At 38.8% G+C, this 18,791-nt stretch overlaps 1 protein-coding gene across 15 annotated transcripts in view; it reads right to left on the reverse strand.

Moving 5' to 3' along the window:
* The window catches only part of rims1a (regulating synaptic membrane exocytosis 1a), a 112,030-nt gene that overhangs the window by 29,327 nt on the left and 63,912 nt on the right, over window positions 1-18,791 (reverse strand). For 13 of the 15 annotated variants that reach the window (XM_084948442.1, XM_084948439.1, XM_084948445.1 and 10 more), the window contains 6 exons: window positions 9,901-9,941; window positions 8,427-8,540; window positions 8,197-8,296; window positions 3,807-3,930; window positions 2,900-2,917; window positions 417-463 (listed from right to left, as the gene is read on the reverse strand). In XM_084948442.1, coding sequence (XP_084804568.1) covers window positions 417-463; window positions 2,900-2,917; window positions 3,807-3,930; window positions 8,197-8,296; window positions 8,427-8,540; window positions 9,901-9,941 — 444 coding nt within the window. The remainder of the gene's footprint in view (window positions 1-416; window positions 464-2,899; window positions 2,918-3,806; window positions 3,931-8,196; window positions 8,297-8,426; window positions 8,541-9,900; window positions 9,942-18,791) is intronic. The other 2 variants (XM_084948444.1, XM_084948443.1) reach the window with 1 other exon arrangement.

An 18,791-nucleotide genomic window follows, 5' to 3' on the forward strand; every position in this document is an offset into this window, starting at 1 on the left:
ATTTGTAAACCATTACACTATTGAAAGGACATTTATGACATTTTTAATTAAGTGAATTTGCTCATTATTTTTTTCCACTAATGAAAACCACAAATTTTATTTTTTACATTTTTGTGAACAGTTGAATAGTGTTTTTTAAAAACCTTTGAGGTAGTTCTTTCAGTTTTTCTTGACTCATTCACACAAGACCTAATTCTTAGAAAGGAAGAAAATATTTCAAAATTTTGGACTATTACTTTAAGTTTATATGACATAATATGGCATCCATAACATAAAGTATATCAGTACATCAACAAACTTATTTTTTGCTATAATTCATATCATACAAATGAAATCAGCCAGATATACAGATATACAACATACATAGGTGACAAACAAATACAGAGCTGTCTCAACATGTCAGAGGAGATACCTACTAGATTCTAATGGAGGGTGGGACGTGTCGGGGATTCTTGGGATATCACTGAAAGAGAAACAGCAAAAACACATGAGTCACAGTTGTACTGGCACTGAAGTCAGACTAAGAGTGTTAGATGTAAAAGTGACACACAGGCGTGCATGCATATTCAGACAGTAGTTACCACGCAGGGAGAAAGCAGCACTGTAAACAAAGGTTATTTGGATGTTGAGATTAAAGGATCATGTGGTTAAAAAAATGGAGAAGCAAAGGGAGATGTGAGTAGAGCAAAGCTCTTCCCGTGACTGCAGTGTTTCCCAGACTCACTCAGTTCTGTTCGACCAATCACAACTGGAAATTATAATGGGTGAAAACCATTAGCTCATTAGCGTCTATCCACACCGCCATCTTTTCTTATCCATCACCACAACCCATGGGAAACACCAGAATCCACTGCACCAGCTCAATGTAATGTAAAGGAAAAGAAATGGTAATCTGTGTAACACTTATCAGTGTAATTTTCTTTTTCAGTTGAAATTTAAAGTGCACTAATCTTGGACTCACATCAGGCATGTGATGGTTTTACACATGAAGAGGCAGTGTTTTAGAGTTTTACTTACCAAACAAACCATTATTCAACAATCAAATCCCTAAAAAAACATTCTTTTTGAGAGAAATATGGATACCACTCAAAGAGCTAGTGTCTGGACTTAAAGTTAACTAAGATAAACTAGCATAAAGTCTGGAAATAGCTAGGCTAGTCATCTCCTACCTTCAACTTTGTACTTAATGTATAACTGTCAGACTGAAATTTTCTTATTTCTGCTTCAAGTTGACAGAAAACTGCTTCATTTAGTAAAATTTTTACTTGTAAATTCAAGTATTAAACTGATAAGTGTTTCATGGATCATAGGTTGCCTTGAAACACATTCCAAAATCAAAAATAGGAAACATGTATATGGAAAAAAAAATATTGCTTGCTTTATGAAACCCAACTTCAGTAATTCAGAATTAAGGTACCAGGGATACTGTGTGCTGGATTTTACTAATAGACTGTATATAAAAGACAGACGTAGCCATCACACCATCCGGTTTTTAAGTGATGACGTGATGAATCCTGCTTCCAGGCCCAAACTACTGCGTTTAATAAGGCTGTTGTGTATTTAACATGTTTTAATGCTTTGTATCTTGTTCTATTTAATCTCAACAAGCCTCCCAAAACAGTCAGTGATCACTGTCGGCCTCTCTCGGTTTTTATTACTGCTATTCATTTTAAAGCTCAGTTTTTAAAACTATAGCTAAGCCCATGCAGCAGTATATTAATGACTAACCTCTTGTTGTGGATCCTGCCATCCTGCCATGAGATTGCATTTGTTCGTAACCATCGGGAACCCTCACGTTAACTTTTATCGAGTGCAAAAATATTTAGTGTTCATCCTCCAGCTTCACTGTTTTAATTATGCCAACATAGCTGTGTTGCTAGCGATCACGTAGCACATCATTATACACCAGCTAGCCAAGCTTCAGTAACCCTACAAACTTTGTTAAATTTCATAAATTCGGTTTTCATGGATGCCTGAATGTAAACTTAATTGTTACACCTGGTAGAGCAGCCACACTGATCATTTTATTACAGATGAAAGAGTTTAGACAGTTTTTAACTCTCAGTGACGCTGCAGTGATCGTGTGACTTAGGGACCTGCAGCGGAGTTTAGGCCCAGGCACGGCTAATGACGTCAGACTTAAAGACCAGATTGGCCAGTGCTTTGAAAAATCCTGTTCTTCCAAGTCCTGAGGATTGTTTAATGTTGCCATCTTCAATTTTTAAAAACAGAAGTCGCAGCTGCGTAGTCATTCTAACTTGTCAATCACAAGACAGGCTGTTTATCTGACATGCCATTCTTATCATCCTTTTTTGACTCCTAGTGGGACCAAAATTTAACAAAAAACCCATCATGTTGCATTCTATAACAACTGACACTAGAGCCTGAGACCATAAACCCGTCAGGAAAGTGTGGGCATAGAACAAATGAGCAGCAAGGCCATTTCCTCAAAGACTTCAATACAATAAGACTTTTGAAAGCCAAAGAAGTCGCCCTCTTGTGGCCATTTAAAAAAAATGCAAGTTTACTTGCTTGCTGTGACCATCTTTTATATACAGTCTATGAATTTACTCGAGGGTAAGACTTAATCAGGAGTTTAAAAAATAGGAATTCCAGATGCTGCACAAACAGCTTAAAAGCTTGCGAAAACACTGATACATTGATGGATGTTTTCCGCTGGCCATTTTGCATCCCAACAGGTAAACTTGCAGTTTAATTCAGCACACAGTGCAGCTACTTTCATAAAACCGTATAGTGACATCAATTAGATTTCTCACTTAACAGTATTACAGTTAGTTCCTTTAGGGATGCAAAATGGCACCAGCAAAACCAAAATAGTTTCCATAAGCGTGGCAGAATTAAAAGGTCCTAAAAAAAAAAAAAAAAAAAGATTACTTACTGATATTTTCTATACACCCTTCGTGAGTGTTTGGAGAGAAATTCATATATTCAACTTTTTTTTCCATCAATAAGCAGAAAAGTAAAATTTGAGAGCTGCACCAGTGGGCACTTTACTTTTAAAATAACCCACTGGATTGACCTTATTACACACAACAACAAAACATATTCAAAATACCTGAAACCAGCTTGCACCCTGGTTTGTGTGACGTTTTTGAAATGACAGCTCTTGAACAATAATAGAAAACGAGAGGGTGACACCTCAAAGTCCCTCTCTTTGAATTAAATTTTTCCAAAGCTTTGCTAATGTTAGCAATGTAAGAGTTAGCAAGTCTGCTAAATATAAGGCAAAGTTAGTGTACCAGAAAGCATCCAATTCAAAGTATCTCGAGAAAAATGAACTTTTTTTTGTTTACTGATGACTTTTGATACTAATGATTTGAAATGATACACTTAGAGTTAAAAATAAATTTTACTCAGGGCGTGTACTGCCTTCAGAAGTATGTTCATGACTGTGCTTGTTGAGCTTTGCAATCCATCGACTAAAAACTTCACATGCAGCTTCTCCTGTCTTTAATGGAGCTTACAGACAGTTTTATTTGGTCAATAATAATTCAGCTTTTACCATCCGACAAATAAAAGCAAGTGCTTTTTTAAAGGGGACATATGAGACATGGCTATCTCCCAGTCCAAAACTTGGCAGCTGCAGGCAATGGCCAGTTGTTTTTAATACGTTGAATGCAGCTGTGCATCATAACCTCCTGCTTTGTCTGAGGTCAACTCTGAGTCCAAATAAATGTTGCCTAATTAAATAAGGGTTTAAATTTACAAATAGACTAGTACCTGACAAACCAGGTAAAAACATATGACTCTGACAGTATACTGGACGTGTTTCATGCCTGACTTACCCAATAGGCCTGGATACCACCAACTCCACTTGAGGGTCAGCTTGAGACTCCAAGATGATGTTGTAAACCTCCTTCATAGTTGCTCCCGGTAACAGCTTCCCGTTCCACTGCAAAACCTCGTCACCTGAAATCAGATGTCCACATTGTCATAACTAGCTCAAAAGCCATGTCAAAGTAATGGCTGTTGATAGGATTAATACAATTAAATTAATACTTTTTATTTGAAATCAACAAAACTAAATAAAGTTATCAAAGGACAAAAAAACATGACATATGTCAGTAAATGAGTCAGGATCATTGGCATGTTTGAACGTGTGCTAATGTAGTAAGTGAAACATTGTTTGGGAAAAGAAGAGCACAAAAGTCTGCAGCAATAATAGCTTAGGTGCAAAGTTATTCTTCCCCCTGAGGTAACAAGTGGAGCATGCGTTTATACAGGGGAACACTGGACCTAGGTGTTCTCAATCCATCATCACCCAACCACACCCCACTGGACACCTGCAACACAAAACACAAAGACAAATACAACCTCCCAGCCCACGAGCCGAAAGAGACAGTGTCGTCAACTGGCAACCTACACCACCACAGCCTACATACTACCTTAACCTTAGCAGCATGATCCCACATAAGAACATCTGTCAATACGTGTGACCATGTCCACTTCCACATTTTTAGATCTCTTGATTAGCATGCACTAGAACTACAAGTTCAGAGACCACGCATCGTATACCACAAATATATAGCATGTGCCTTCCTCAGACTGGTAAGGGAAGTGACATCTTCCAGTAAAAGTTCCAGCAGAAACGATGGTAATATCCGACCATGCCTAAGAATTACATCAGCTCTTTTTTTTTTTCTTTTGTTCTCTGGCCAGCGCCTTCCCTTGGCACCCCTCGTTGTGGCCACAGCTGACATCGGCCAACAACATGCTCGTTGTAGATTACTAATGGATAGCAAATTCACATTTAGCCAAGTCAGTGTTCAGTCGGACTGCAGACAGACATTTAAATAAGGAACAAATACACAACATATGAATGCCACAAATGTCATTCTATACAACCACATCATCCAGACAGACAGTGTAGCATTCCAGATTTTTAATCAATAGGACCAGTATCACTCGAACAGATAAACTTTACTCATAAACTTTGCAGATCAAACTTGGTCAATACAGTCATCCAATCATGGAAGTGGAAATCCAACAGGCTCAGTGATACTGACCTTGCCAAGAGTCTAAACAAAACCTGAGAGTGTTGTCACATAATGGGACAAGAAAACAAGGGAGCTAGAAGCTAGCCAGCTAGAAGATGATGGGTCGATGATGTTGTTTTAAAGTATGAACCTGACTTCTGCATCCAAGTACTTATACTTGTCAGCTGACACCTAGTAAAAGTGCTGCTTAATGGGGAATATCAATAATCATATGAATCATCAAATGAATATGGTGAGTTTGTGAACGTGTGTCAGCAAATAAACGTTTGGAATTTTTCCAGCTCGTCACACAGAAACTCTTTTAGGTGAACTAACAAATTATTCACATTTCTGAGAGTTTTGGTGCTTTAAACCAACCACATGCCTAATTCCCACTATCAACCTTTTCCCTTTCTGCTACTACTAGTGACTGGGTAACCACAACAGGGTGGTTTCAACAGACAGAGCTGTGTTTTCTTAAGCAACTCTGGTGTAGAAATTAAACAACTCTTTCGTGAGATCTGCTTCACCACTGTGGAAGGACCTGGCCTGAAAGAAGCATCCAACAACAGGCAGCACTTGATCATCAGGACTGAACTGGCACCACTCAGCCTGCTTCGTAAATGAGCTACCTTCGAATGTATAAACTATGCTGGAAGTCATTCACATAGTCAGCTTAGTTTTTTTGGAACATTGTCATCCTTAACCCTCAACAAACCCTCAACATCGTATACAGAACAGGCAAACACCATGTCATTGGGGCTAAAGCCAGTTGTCACTTGTGAAACTTCTCTGGCTGTCAACATGAAGCATTGAAAAACCCTTCTCCCAAAATCTGCCTAAGAACAGTGACTTTAGCATCTGATGAAAATGCTCCAACAACCCTGACTTTGACCTGTCCAGGGTGTACCCTTCCTCTCGCGCTAAGACAGCTGGGATAGGCTGACCCTGACCCTAACAAGGATAAGCACAAGAGAATGGATGGACGGGCCCTGACTTTGTGCTGATAGGCTGATGACTGGAAGTGCTGCACCTGAACTTGTTTTAACAACTGGGCAAACTTGGAAGGTAAAAATTAGAAGCCTGATCATTTTTGGATCACTTTAGGGATTTCAAAGATAGAAATAAATTGTCGCTTTCACTACAGACCTGGTTGTTACCAGTTGTTAAGGATATGCAACTGGGTGATATGACATATGACAATAAAAAGATATTTTAGCTCCAACTTGGAAGGAAGCAAAGGACCCACAAGTTAAGGAGCATATGCTCAAAAGGTTCTTCTGAAAAGGATATTGGGTATTCTGTCATGAAAATAAAACCATCCGGTGTAAACGGTAAATAAGCACCATCACAGGGAAGTTCTTCACATAAGGAACACAAGTGGAGTGTAGCTTGATGTGTTTCAACACAAGGTATGTCAAAAGAAACAGCTAGTCTAGGAGACACATTTACTTGTTTTTTTTTTCTTCAGAGCTTAACAATATGCCTTCATATGCTCTTTTTCCTGACAGAACTTTTTGAAGTGTTCTTCCAAAACAACAAGACTCAAAAACTCTTAAAGAGATTTTATCTCTGAAGCTGCACAACAAATATTATTCAACAAATCAAGCAAAAACTCCAGGTAGTGCCGCTTATAACCTGTCCTATCATTCCTAAACTCCTCACGATAGGAACCATCCCAAAACAGCTGCTTTCACTAACTTAGTGAGTTGACGTTGATGCAAGGAGGTTTAATGACTACATTTGGCTTCCCAGTTACTTGCCATGAGCAGTAAGTTCTAATATATTCCAATATATTCCATAGCCAAGTGACTTGCTCCTAATCACTGCCACACAACTCCCTTCGAGGTTTTACCTCTGAATGCATACCCAAGGCTGATATTATTTAACACATCACATGGAAACTGCAGGTAGGGCTGCTTATTCTCTTTCCTACCATTTCTAAACTGGTCGCGGCAGCCTCAGAAATGGTAGGAAAGCTAGGTATAGCCAAAAAGGAGCATCCCTTCTAACTGCCTAAACAACACCTAACTAACTCAGGCCTAGTCTTCAAATTGAAAAGGATAGAACAAGGAAATAACTAGCATCTGGCAACAACCTCACACCCATGAAATGCACCCAAGACAAAAAGTTAAACTGCATTCAACCTGACTCACAACCTAGCAAGAAACACAACCTAAGGAACAGTGCTGCTATGCCTTACAGGAGAAAAACTCCCATTTAAATTGTTACACATCAACATGTCAACACTTATGTTTCTTTGGTCAGGCAAAACCATGACTGTTCCAAACAACATAAATTTTTCTCACCCTTAATCAATCAGGTGGAAGGACAAGCCCGGAAACGCCAGCTAATTGGGAAATTATCAAAGACCAAGGCCCAACTTGTAAAGACTGGTTCAAAACCCATGATAATTAATGGGACATTACACCATTAGTCAAGTAAATGAATGGAATTGTTCTTTTTGCAAAACTACATAAAGTAACCAAAGGGGAAAAAAATGGTATATGTCGATCAATGAGTCAGTGATAGCATATTTTGTGCTAGTGTGGTGTGCGAAATATTATTTAGGTAGAACAGCTAATTTTGGCTGGTCCCCCAAGGAGTTGCCATAATGGGTAGCTTTGCATGTTTGATTTTTTTTTAGACTGGATGCCCTTCCTGACACAACCCTCAAAGGGATTTGTGACTAAATCAAACTAGGAACCTTTTGCCTGTTAGCCAAATGTGTAAACCACTACACTAGAAAAGCAAAAAGGTCTGCAGCATATGGAGTTAAGGATCACAGGAACACTGAGCCCGGGTGTTCTCAATCACTGATGACACAACTACACCACACCAAGCACCTGCAACACAAAACAAAAAGATACTAGCTCTTCTAAACCTACTAGCAAAAAAGAAAAGACAACCTGCAGCATGCAGCAGCTGAATAGACGAGGTCGTCAGAATGTACAGCGCATCAGTTATGATAAGAACAACTACATTTTCACTTTGTTAGGCAAGATAAGTGTCAGGGTATCAGGTAAAAAAAAGATTTTTCTTATATCATCTATTGCAAGACATACAATAAGACTCTCTATGTGACAAAGCTTATTAAACAATCGTAGTTAGGACATTTCGATGTTTATAAAGACCTTACATTTGCTGATTATTACTTCCCAGCATTTGTGAGAGGCTACTGTGGCAATTTAGTGGATACCTGCTCTCAGATGTCCCACCACATCAGCTAGGCTTCCCTTCTTAACCTTGGTGATGAAGGCTCCTAATCTCCCTGACTCTGTTACTCTGCCTCCCACCACCTGAAGAGAAGCAGACAGCAACAGTTAGCGAGAAATATCTGACAAGTGGACAACACAGGATGGCTCAGTTAGAATTAATAGACAGAAAAATAATTTAAGAAACTGTTTGCTTGTCTGTGTGACCTCTGACCTTTAACCCCAGTAAAGCGCCAGCTTCTTTAGGCATGGCAGCAGTTCTCTTGCTGAGGGTGATCCGTCCAATCAGATGGTCTCCCTCCTTGGATGGCTGCCAGGTTACAGGATGCTGCAGCAGGACACAGGAAATGGTAATAAAAATGAGCAAAGTGACACTCAGACACATTCACAAATATGCACACTCACTGGTATTTACTTCATATATACTTTGACAAAACACTTTGAAAACTATCAATAATTCTAACTGATTACAGAGGTAGCTTTAAAAGACATAAGATCTGGCTTTTCAATTCAAATTTTAAGTGCACAAAAGTCTTGTTTCCTAAAAGTTGTTTCTAAGAGAAAAGTGGATACTACTCATAGAGCTAGGGTCTGAATGGTAAGCTTAACCAAGATAATTACCTCCTAGCTTCAACTCAGTACTTACTGTAAAACCGTGAGACTGAAATCAGTTTTTTATTTTCATTTTTAAAAACTTTGATTACCAATTTTGATTCTGGATTCATGTACTACACTGATAAGTGTTTAATGGACAAGGCTTGAAGGCCACTCCAAAATCCAAAACAGGAAGCATACGTTTTGCCTTATTTTTGTAACAGGCTGAATTTCTGTCTATACTGTAGCTGTAAAAGATGCAAGCTCTGATAAACCAGGATTTCTTTTGGATTTTTATCTTACTGACTGGACTTCTACTGGCCACAGTACACAGACTGCATTTAGCTCTGCTCTAAGAAGCCTCGATACAGCAGGACTGACTCATTGCAGTGCAGCTATAAAGATAATGAGTGTAACTCTCCCACAGGTACAAGAAGAAATCATACTACACTTAATGTTTTAATAATTTTAGGTACCATAACAAGAGCTGTAAGCCCATATTGGACTATTTAAAACTTCATAAATTATTTATCACTCTCAGTTAGCTGCCACACAGTCCAGATCAGACAGCTGAGCTGAGTGTATTAATTCAAATAATTCAAAGTCAGTATCTGCTTTTGTAATTATAGCATCATTGTTTTGGCATGGATATGTACCATATATAACATGACCTCTCTAGACTCAGCCCACAATGATTGATTTTGACCAGGGTTTTTAAGTCAATGGTCACCACCACGGTCTTTAACAACATAAACATACTATCCATGTACTTCACAACAGTAAAGTAACCATAGTCAATAACCATAAGACATCATGTGTTTTACATTAATAGATTCTTCAGAAAAATTGAAAAAACAAACTTTGTGGTAAGACATACAACCAACGATGCTAAACGAGGACAGGAGGATCAGACTGAAAAGAGACAAACACTCCATTTGGCACTATTTGGTACTCCAGTACATCCACATAAATGTTTACACACTTGGGACTTTAATTAAAATACAACAATAACACCTGAACAACTTCATGCTGATTCTCAAAACTAGCTTTAATGTATGAAAAAATATTAATCAGAAGGAAAAACACTGACTTACATGCCACACAGTGGGGTCATGTGGGTAGCATTCCCAGTCGCCTGCAAGAGAAAAGAGATCAGATCAGCTGGATAGATGTGGAAGTCGCAGAGGAAACAATGACCTCCCTTATATCTTCTTCTTCGCGCACACACACACAGACCCTGTATACACAGCACATACCAGGAGTCCTCACACACACAGCTCAGCCAAATTTGGGGGCTCTTCAGGAGGTACTTGTTTACAATGGGGAGGCTTAAGTTTATTGAAAATTCAAGCCTGGGCTGGAATTAGAAATGTATCACCACGGCAGCAGGTGGCCTAAAAAGTTTTCCACTGAGGCGGCGATGACACCAACGGATGGTTAAGCCTTTTAAAACGCTTTAAATCCATCCAAGACACTTCAGAGATTAGGTGTTATTGATCTCCTCCAGGGTAATGCAACAATGTAAGGCGAAATACAAGCACAAGCGTGTCAATAACAGATATTTTCTCACATTATTTAGGTATCAGGCATAGGTTGAGCCAATGAAACAAATATAGATATGTGGTAATAAATTATATGTGTTAATAAATATGTTTTAATAACCACTAAATTGATTCGCTTATTAAGTGATAATAATACTAACGATCAGTTTTAAAGCTGCTATACATCATAAAAGTTCTCAGATAAGTTAATATTGTTAAAGTCTAAATCACAAAATAAATTCCAGAAAGTTGTCTTTTAACATGGAGCATTTATTGACCGTTCTGACAAAATTATAAAAATTAAATATTATTTGCACATTACAGGGAGTGCAGAATTATTAGGCAAGTTGTATTTTTGAGGAATAATTTTATTATTGAACAACAACCATGTTCTCAATGAACCCACAAAACTCATTAATATCAAAGCTGAATGTTTTTGGAAGTAGTTGTTAGTTTGTTTTTAGTTTTAGCTATTTTAGGGGGATATCTGTGTGTGCAGGTGACTATTACTGTGCATAATTATTAGGCAACTTAACAAAAAACAAATATATACCCATTTCAATTATTTATTTTTACCAGTGAAACCAATATAACATCTCCACATCACAAATATACATTTCTGACATTCAAAAACAAAACAAAAACAAATCAGCGACCAATATAGCCACCTTTCTTTGCAAGGACACTCAAAAGCCTGCCATCCATGGATTCGGTCAGTGTTTTGATCTGTTCACCATCAACATTGCGTGCAGCAGTAACCACATCCTCCCAGACACTGTTCAGAGAGGTGTACTGTTTTCCCTCCTTGTAAATCTCACATTTGATGATGGACCACAGGTTCTCAATGGGGTTCAGATCAGGTGAACAAGGAGGCCATGTCATTAGTTTTTCTTCTTTTATACCCTTTCTTGCCAGCCACGCTGTGGAGTACTTGGACGCGTGTGATGGAGCATTGTCCTGCATGAAAATCATGTTTTTCTTGAAGGATGCAGACTTCTTCCTGTACCACTGCTTGAAGAAGGTGTCTTCCAGAAACTGGCAGTAGGACTGGGAGTTGAGCTTGACTCCATCCTCAACCCGAAAAGGCCCCACAAGCTCATCTTTGATGATACCAGCCCAAACCAGTACTCCACCTCCACCTTGCTGGCGTCTGAGTCGGACTGGAGCTCTCTGCCCTTTACCAATCCAGCCACGGGCCCATCCATCTGGCCCATCAAGACTCACTCTCATTTCATCAGTCCATAAAACCTTAGAAAAATCAGTCTTGAGATATTTCTTGGCCCAGTCTTGACGTTTCAGCTTGTGTGTCTTGTTCAGTGGTGGTCGTCTTTCAGCCTTTCTTACCTTGGCCGTGTCTCTGAGTATTGCACACCTTGTGCTTTTGGGCACTCCAGTGATGTTGCAGCTCTGAAATATGGCCAAACTGGTGGCAAGTGGCATCTTGGCAGCTGCACGCTTGACTTTTCTCAGTTCATGGGCAGTTATTTTGCGCCTTGGTTTTTCCACACGCTTCTTGCGACCCTGTTGACTATTTTGAATGAAACGCTTGATTGTTCGATGATCACGCTTCAGAAGCTTTGCAATTTTGAGACTGCTGCATCCCTCTGCAAGATATCTCACTATTTTTGACTTTTCTGAGCCTGTCAAGTCCTTCTTTTGACCCATTTTGCCAAAGGAAAGGAAGTTGCCTAATAATTATGCACACCTGATATAGGGTGTTGATGTCATTAGACCACACCCCTTCTCATTATAGAGATGCACATCACCTAATATGCTTAATTGGTAGTAGGCTTTTGAGCCTATACAGCTTGGAGTAAGACAACATGCATGAAGAGGATGATGTGGACAAAATACTCATTTGCCTAATAATTCTGCACTCCCTGTATTTGCACTTTTTCTACATCCAAAAATTTTTGCAATTTATTGCTTAAAAATGTATCGTGCAATTTACTTTTTTTTCTGGGGGGTCCAACCGGTCGCAGCAGATGAACCACCCTTGCGTGCACCTGGTTCTCCTGGAGGTTTCTTCCTGTTAAAGGGGAGTTTTTCCTTCCCACTGTCGCCAAAGTGCTTGCTCAAAGGGGTCATACGATTGTTGGTCTGTCCTCTGTTGTCTTTATATGATTGTAGGTCTATGCCTTAGAACATGTTGCTATGATTTGGTGCTGTATAATAAAAACTGAAGTGAACTGATGTAGTCTTAAAAACTCTCAAAACCTGTATGCATCAAACATGATACATGAGACATTGAGGGTTAAATGCAAAGATATCATTATGAAACTTGAGAAAAATGAGCTAAATAAATGCTAAAATTAAATATTCATTCAAGTGCTTTTCAAAAGTATACAGTGCAAGAAACTGAGCACAAAAGTAAGAATAAAGTTATTAAAATGAGTAATTAATGATTAATGTTTTCTTTGTGTCTTTAAAATGTAAATTGCAGAATCACTTAAAACTGAAATGCAAAATGTTTTTTCAAATTAATAAGCACAGACTTTAAAGGTAATTTTTTGTAAATAAATGTATAAATTAAACCTAAGGCATCAACAGGTTTTAGAAAAATAACCGATATAGCTTTATGCCCCAAAAAATCTATATATTTTGTTGAAGAGATATCAGCTGAAATCAAACTAGGCTCAGCCATACTTTTATCTATACCACAAGTAGACGTAGCACGTGAGTGTCACCTTTGTTTACGCAGACAAGTCATTTACATATTCAGATTTACAGTGGTAGCCTCCTAAGGCAAAGCCTCTTTAAGAAAAGGGCTAAAAATAAATATCAGGAAAGGCAGCTGGGTTTTTCTTATACTTTGTGGATAATAATTACAAAAGTAACTTTGAACCAAAAATCAGCGAGTGAGTAGGTTAAAAAGGAATTTTATAGCACTTTTCACAGATAAAAAGCCATAAAGTGCTTCACAATAAAACACAAGAAATAAAAGCATAACATATCATAACAATTTAAAGCCACAGAATAAAACATAGTCTGTATAAACATGGGCTCAGCTGCTTTGTGATAGAGTTAATGGAGGCTATACAACGTAAAGACAGTGGAAGAGAATTCCACAACCTCGGTGCCACTGCCTGAAATCCCCAATCTCCTTTTCTATTAATTAATTATTAATTTATTCCTAAGACTGTGTTTAGCTCTAGCTCGTGACGTAGACCAAAATCCAAAGCCTGTACACACGGGCTGCAGGGCAGTGCTGCACTGTGCGCAGGACCTCGACGACACTGTTATGACACAGAGTAAAACAGAGCCGAGCATTCCTAGGAGCCGGGGAAGCTATGAGGTTAATGGCTTGGGACAACTTATAGTGATATTATGTAATCTTAAAGCAAATGCTCAACCCAGTTCTTAGTTTCATAATTTGAGCGTGAACATAGTTTCATGCAGTGGGTGAGCCACATGGCTGCGAGTGTGTATTGTTTTTGTGTTTCGGCACTTTTATTGGCAACAAAGAAAGAGAAAACTCCACTACGGGCTCAGGACACGGTTTTGAACACAACTTGGAATGGGACTTTAACAACAAATAATATTTTTCACGTTTCCTAAAACAGAGACAGTGTGAAATAAGCCCTTTAAAAATAAACCTTTACGATCCTAATAATAGAATATTTACAGAAACCCATCAATGTTTCATGGCCTACAAGGAGCCTTTGTGGAGGGTGAATCCACACATAAGGTTTGTCCATGAAATTAACAGGCAAATAGTCTGAGTTACCGTGTGTTAATTTTATGACATTTCTGGTGATTTTACTTTGACTGTGGCTAAAAATTCTTTGCTTATGCAGGAAAAGCCTTGGCCACATGGCCTAAACAAAATGTATTCTTTATAAAGAAGAACCTGCACTTTGACCAAAACCACAGGAACCGAATTTATCCAGTCACAGCTCAACAAGACTTTGGCATTTTGTTTTTACAGTGTTCTTAAAACCAAACAAAGAGGAGCAAAAGCATTTGGAAGCTGCAAGTGTTACCATGCACAACTAACTAGTTTACTATCTCTAATAGAGCATGAATTGGTCCAGGATCAGTATTACAACTCAGCAATTACATTTTCTGAGCATTCAGCTAGCAGGAGTCAGCCAATTCTTTTTAACTATCACAGGCAAACCAACATGAGTAGCCTAAATTTGCCTAAAACAACAAACCTAACTTAATAACATATTTATTATGTTGCATAAATTAATAAAGAAAACACTTGCAATGCTTACCATTTATTCCAGAAGAAAGTTTTACATAACCACAGACTTTTTTTATTGCGATGCTATAACATCACAACAACGTGATTGGTCAGTTGTAATGCTGATCATGGACAAACATTATTACGAAAATACAAGAACAACACCAACACAGGGATACAGATACACCCTCTAGTAGTACTGTAAGTTATAATTACTTTTTTACATTTATCCATAGTAAGGATTAGAGATTGCCTTGCTTTTGAAGAGAGACCCAGATGGCCACTTGAGGACTCGAAACAATAAGTTCAGTTGGAGCAGCCTCTCTCTGTCTCTCGCTAGCAAAGTTAACCCAGACAACAAAGTAAAGCTAGTTTTCGGCTACGAGCCCGACACAGAATCCGATGTATTAGTCAGAAGTCCCTTTACTACGGTTCAGAGCTGCGGATCTGTTTTATATACGCGCGGAATAGTTTCCTATACGAGATCGCTGCAAAAAGTGCAGCCTTACCTAATGTCCACCCTACTGTTACTCATTTTATATTAAGATTTAAAAATCTAGTTGGTATTGGTATGGCGAGTAACCTTAATAGTAATAAATCACACAGAAATAGTACATTCATGTAGTTGTAAAAAGAATGACAATATATTAAGTAGTCCAAAGTATTCAGAATACGTTACTCTAACGTATTCTGAATACATAACATGGAAATACCCTACACTGTACGAGTACCATCTATTGTTTATGACTGTTTATGTCAAGTACCAACTACTTGACATTACTTACCCTATCACTCAAAAGTCAGTAAAAATCAAACAAGTACCAATGTTGTGCATTTATCAGTACCTGTTAAAGGTTATTAAACACAGAAAGATAAAAGAAATTCTCTTACATTTAACAATATGTAGTAATTTAAACTAATCTGTGATCATGTAGTTAAAAATTATTTTTTTTAACTTCTGGCTGCCTCGGAACTGAAGCTAATTTTAGCTCTACACTTCAGTAACTCCATTTAACTTTAACGACAAAGAGACAAAACTCCTTTTAATTTTGTAGCCCTAAAAGGCTACTGTTTAAACAGATTACATTTTCAAAAACACAAATACGTATCTATGCTAAACAGGTTATGCTAGAACATGACTTTACTTGTTTATCTTAGCCTACATCTTCCACAGGGCTAGCTAGCTCTACAGCAAAAGGGCTGTTTGTTTATTTCTGTCTGGTGCCTGGTACAAGGAGACTACAGACATTGAGTACATAAAGGACCTTTTCACAAAGTTCACGTTTATAACAAGACTAGTGGAACACCAGCACACAGAGTAACTATTAGTTAGCTTTTAACTGTAGCTGATAAAACCTGCCAGCATCAGTTATTTTATCTGGCAAACTCAACTATAATCAATAAGTCTGCCTTTATTTACATCTCTATAAAATCCAAGTAAAACCAATTAATCTAAAATGCAATAGATTAAATACTGCCTGACAGAATTCTCAAGTGTTTGTATCATGTTTCCCTTTCTTCCATTGAGAGTGTGAGTTGGTAGCGCATGTTTGTATGTAGGACAATACTTGCACAGATCTACTGTGCCCCGAATTTACAATAATTTACATGCCTGGATGCTCCTTAGCTGCCAGCAACCACATCTTGGCGCTGACCTGGTCTCAGTCTCGAGCTAAAAAAGGAAGCAGCGAATTGCTGCCACACCAATGTGTTTAAAACCTGGCCTGACAGCACACTCTCATCCTAAACCTCCACATGATGAATGTCACAGCGGCTGGTGTGGGTCCAGGCTGGCGCTCCACCCTTTGCTCCACAGAATGCTCCACACTTTTGTTGGTTTCCAGTGAAAATAAAATTTAATGTAGCATGAGAATACAATCAGTGTGATTGTTGGGTTCTGTTAATTATTATTAGATGAGATGAGGAAAAGAGAGGTGAACTCTAAGAGTCATGAGTGATCTTTAAAGGCCCAAAAACCTTTTTAGAAAATCCATGTATCCTTACATTATCACTTAGCTGAATGACATTACTTAAGCTTGCTGTTACAGTACATGTCTCAAAGGGTCAAACTGCTATCTAACTGCTATTTATGACTAGCTACTAACTACCTAAGGACCCAACTCTCATCACCAGCTACGATCCCCTGGACTAAAATTCAGGTAAGTTTGTGAGAGGAGTTTGCTCTCTTTCTTGATCCATTTTGAAATGACAGGGCCCACAGGACAAGTGGCAAGAATGGGACTCCCAGGAAGTGATAGAAAAACAGCAGCTCTGAAATATGAGACTGGTCATATTTAACTCAAGCAATGCTTTTGTAGCACTGGTTACAAGCTGCTAAACAGTGAAAAATATGACTTCCTTCCAGCTGTGTATATTTATTTATGGCTTGTATTATTTTTAACACAGTCGGATACATAGCAGCCAGTCCAAATGCCTTGGAATGGTTAGTAGTGAAGTGACATAACCCAGCTTGGACATGACAAGGTTAGAGTGTAAACAGTTGTGTGTGCTCAGGCTTGGGGACATAGTTGGCTATGCAAAGCCACAGAAGGTCAAGCCTGGGATTAACTGGGGTCAAACTGCCCCCATCACAAACACACTACACGCACACACGTACATGTGTGCTCAGTGTGGGATTGTCCTCCCTCGGGGCCAAGCTGAAAACAATACAATATGACACACAGGAAAACGTTCAGATACACACACTTGTTAACGTGCATGGCAGTTTATTGGGTAGCTGCTCATTTTGACAACCCGGACTGCCGGCTACAGCCTGCTGCATGCACGGCACACAAAACATTAGAGAATATCGCAGGACGTGCCACGTTTCTGCAGGCGCAGCCAGACCACGCCTCTCAAATGTTGCCTTTGCAAAGCTTGTTCTCAAGCCGTTTGGTGTGTAACACATGAGGTTTTAGCGCTTCACTAAGCATTATAAAAAAAACCTGATAAACGAGCAGTGCTTCTCCAAATCAGGAGGTTACATCAGAGTCGCCTCACCTGTGATCAGCGAGCACACGGTATTAAAGAAGCGAAACGTTTGTAGACTCGCAGACTGACACAGTGCAAGTGAGGCTCACAGATGGAAACCGAACAACTGTCTGCACTTCTTAAATTCATTTCCCATAATATATTGGTCAGATGGGAGCGTTCAAACATACACACTGCAAGTGCAGCACCAATAAAATGAATTGCATGATGTGAAATAAATTTTGTTAGTAAGGTGGGGATTTTTATGTGCCTAATGCTAAAGACCCACACAGTCTAGTGGGTGCCCTGGAGACTGGAATATAATAAAAAAATAATATAACATTAACACAATGTCCTCCAGGGATCCCACTCTGGGTTGTCCATCGGGATCTAGTTTTTTTTTTTTTTTTTAAGTAATTGCTTCACATGTTACTTAGGCTACGTCCACACGTACCCGGGTATTTTTGAAAACGCAGATTTTTCTATGCGTTTGCACCTTTCGTCCACACGTAAACTGCGTTTTCAGTCACTGAAAACGGAGATTTCTAAAAACGCCTGCCAGGGTGGATATTTTTGAAAACTCCGTTTTTGCATTTACGTGTGGACGAGAAAAACGGAGAAAACGCAGCGTCAAAGGTGTGCGCATTTTTTGACGTCAAACTGTGCGCCACGTTATTGTTTCGGTGAAATGAATTTCTACAATACTATTGCTGTTAATTGTACTCTCTGCAGTGTTTAAATGCTTACATATACACACACAGTTACTGTCCCTCCACACATATGACTCGGTTCTGCTTCTATGCCCCAGCTTTGTTTACTTTTTCCCACCGAGGCTTCTAGACTTCTGATTGGCCAACATTTCTGCACGGTTAGGAATATATCCCCACCTGTTGCTTTGGCATGTTCCTAGTAGTGATGTGCGATACCACTGATTTCCTTTCCGATCTGATACCAAGTAATATTCAGGGTGGTATCGACGATACTGATCCGATACCAATACTTTGTACAAAAACTTATTTTATTTATTGTATCTCAAATTATAGCGTCATAATGATTACAGGACATCAGATTACTTGTTCTTATCACTTAATAATGCAGAGTTCATCATATAGAAATAAAAAAAACTGAAGTTGTGCGCATTTTGAACACCTTGCCTGCCTGCAGCACTAAAGGACTCCATGAGAGACGTCTGTCTCGCCCTAGCAGCACCTGTCCCTCTCCTCCTCTTCAGTTCGCCTCAACATATGCTTGTCATATTCTGTGATATGATTTACTCTGAGGTGTT

The sequence above is a fragment of the Perissodus microlepis genome, chromosome 13 (genome assembly GCF_051167445.1).
Source record: "Perissodus microlepis isolate ML-2025 ecotype Zambia chromosome 13, ASM5116744v1, whole genome shotgun sequence".
Classification (NCBI taxonomy): Eukaryota; Metazoa; Chordata; class Actinopteri; order Cichliformes; family Cichlidae; genus Perissodus; species Perissodus microlepis.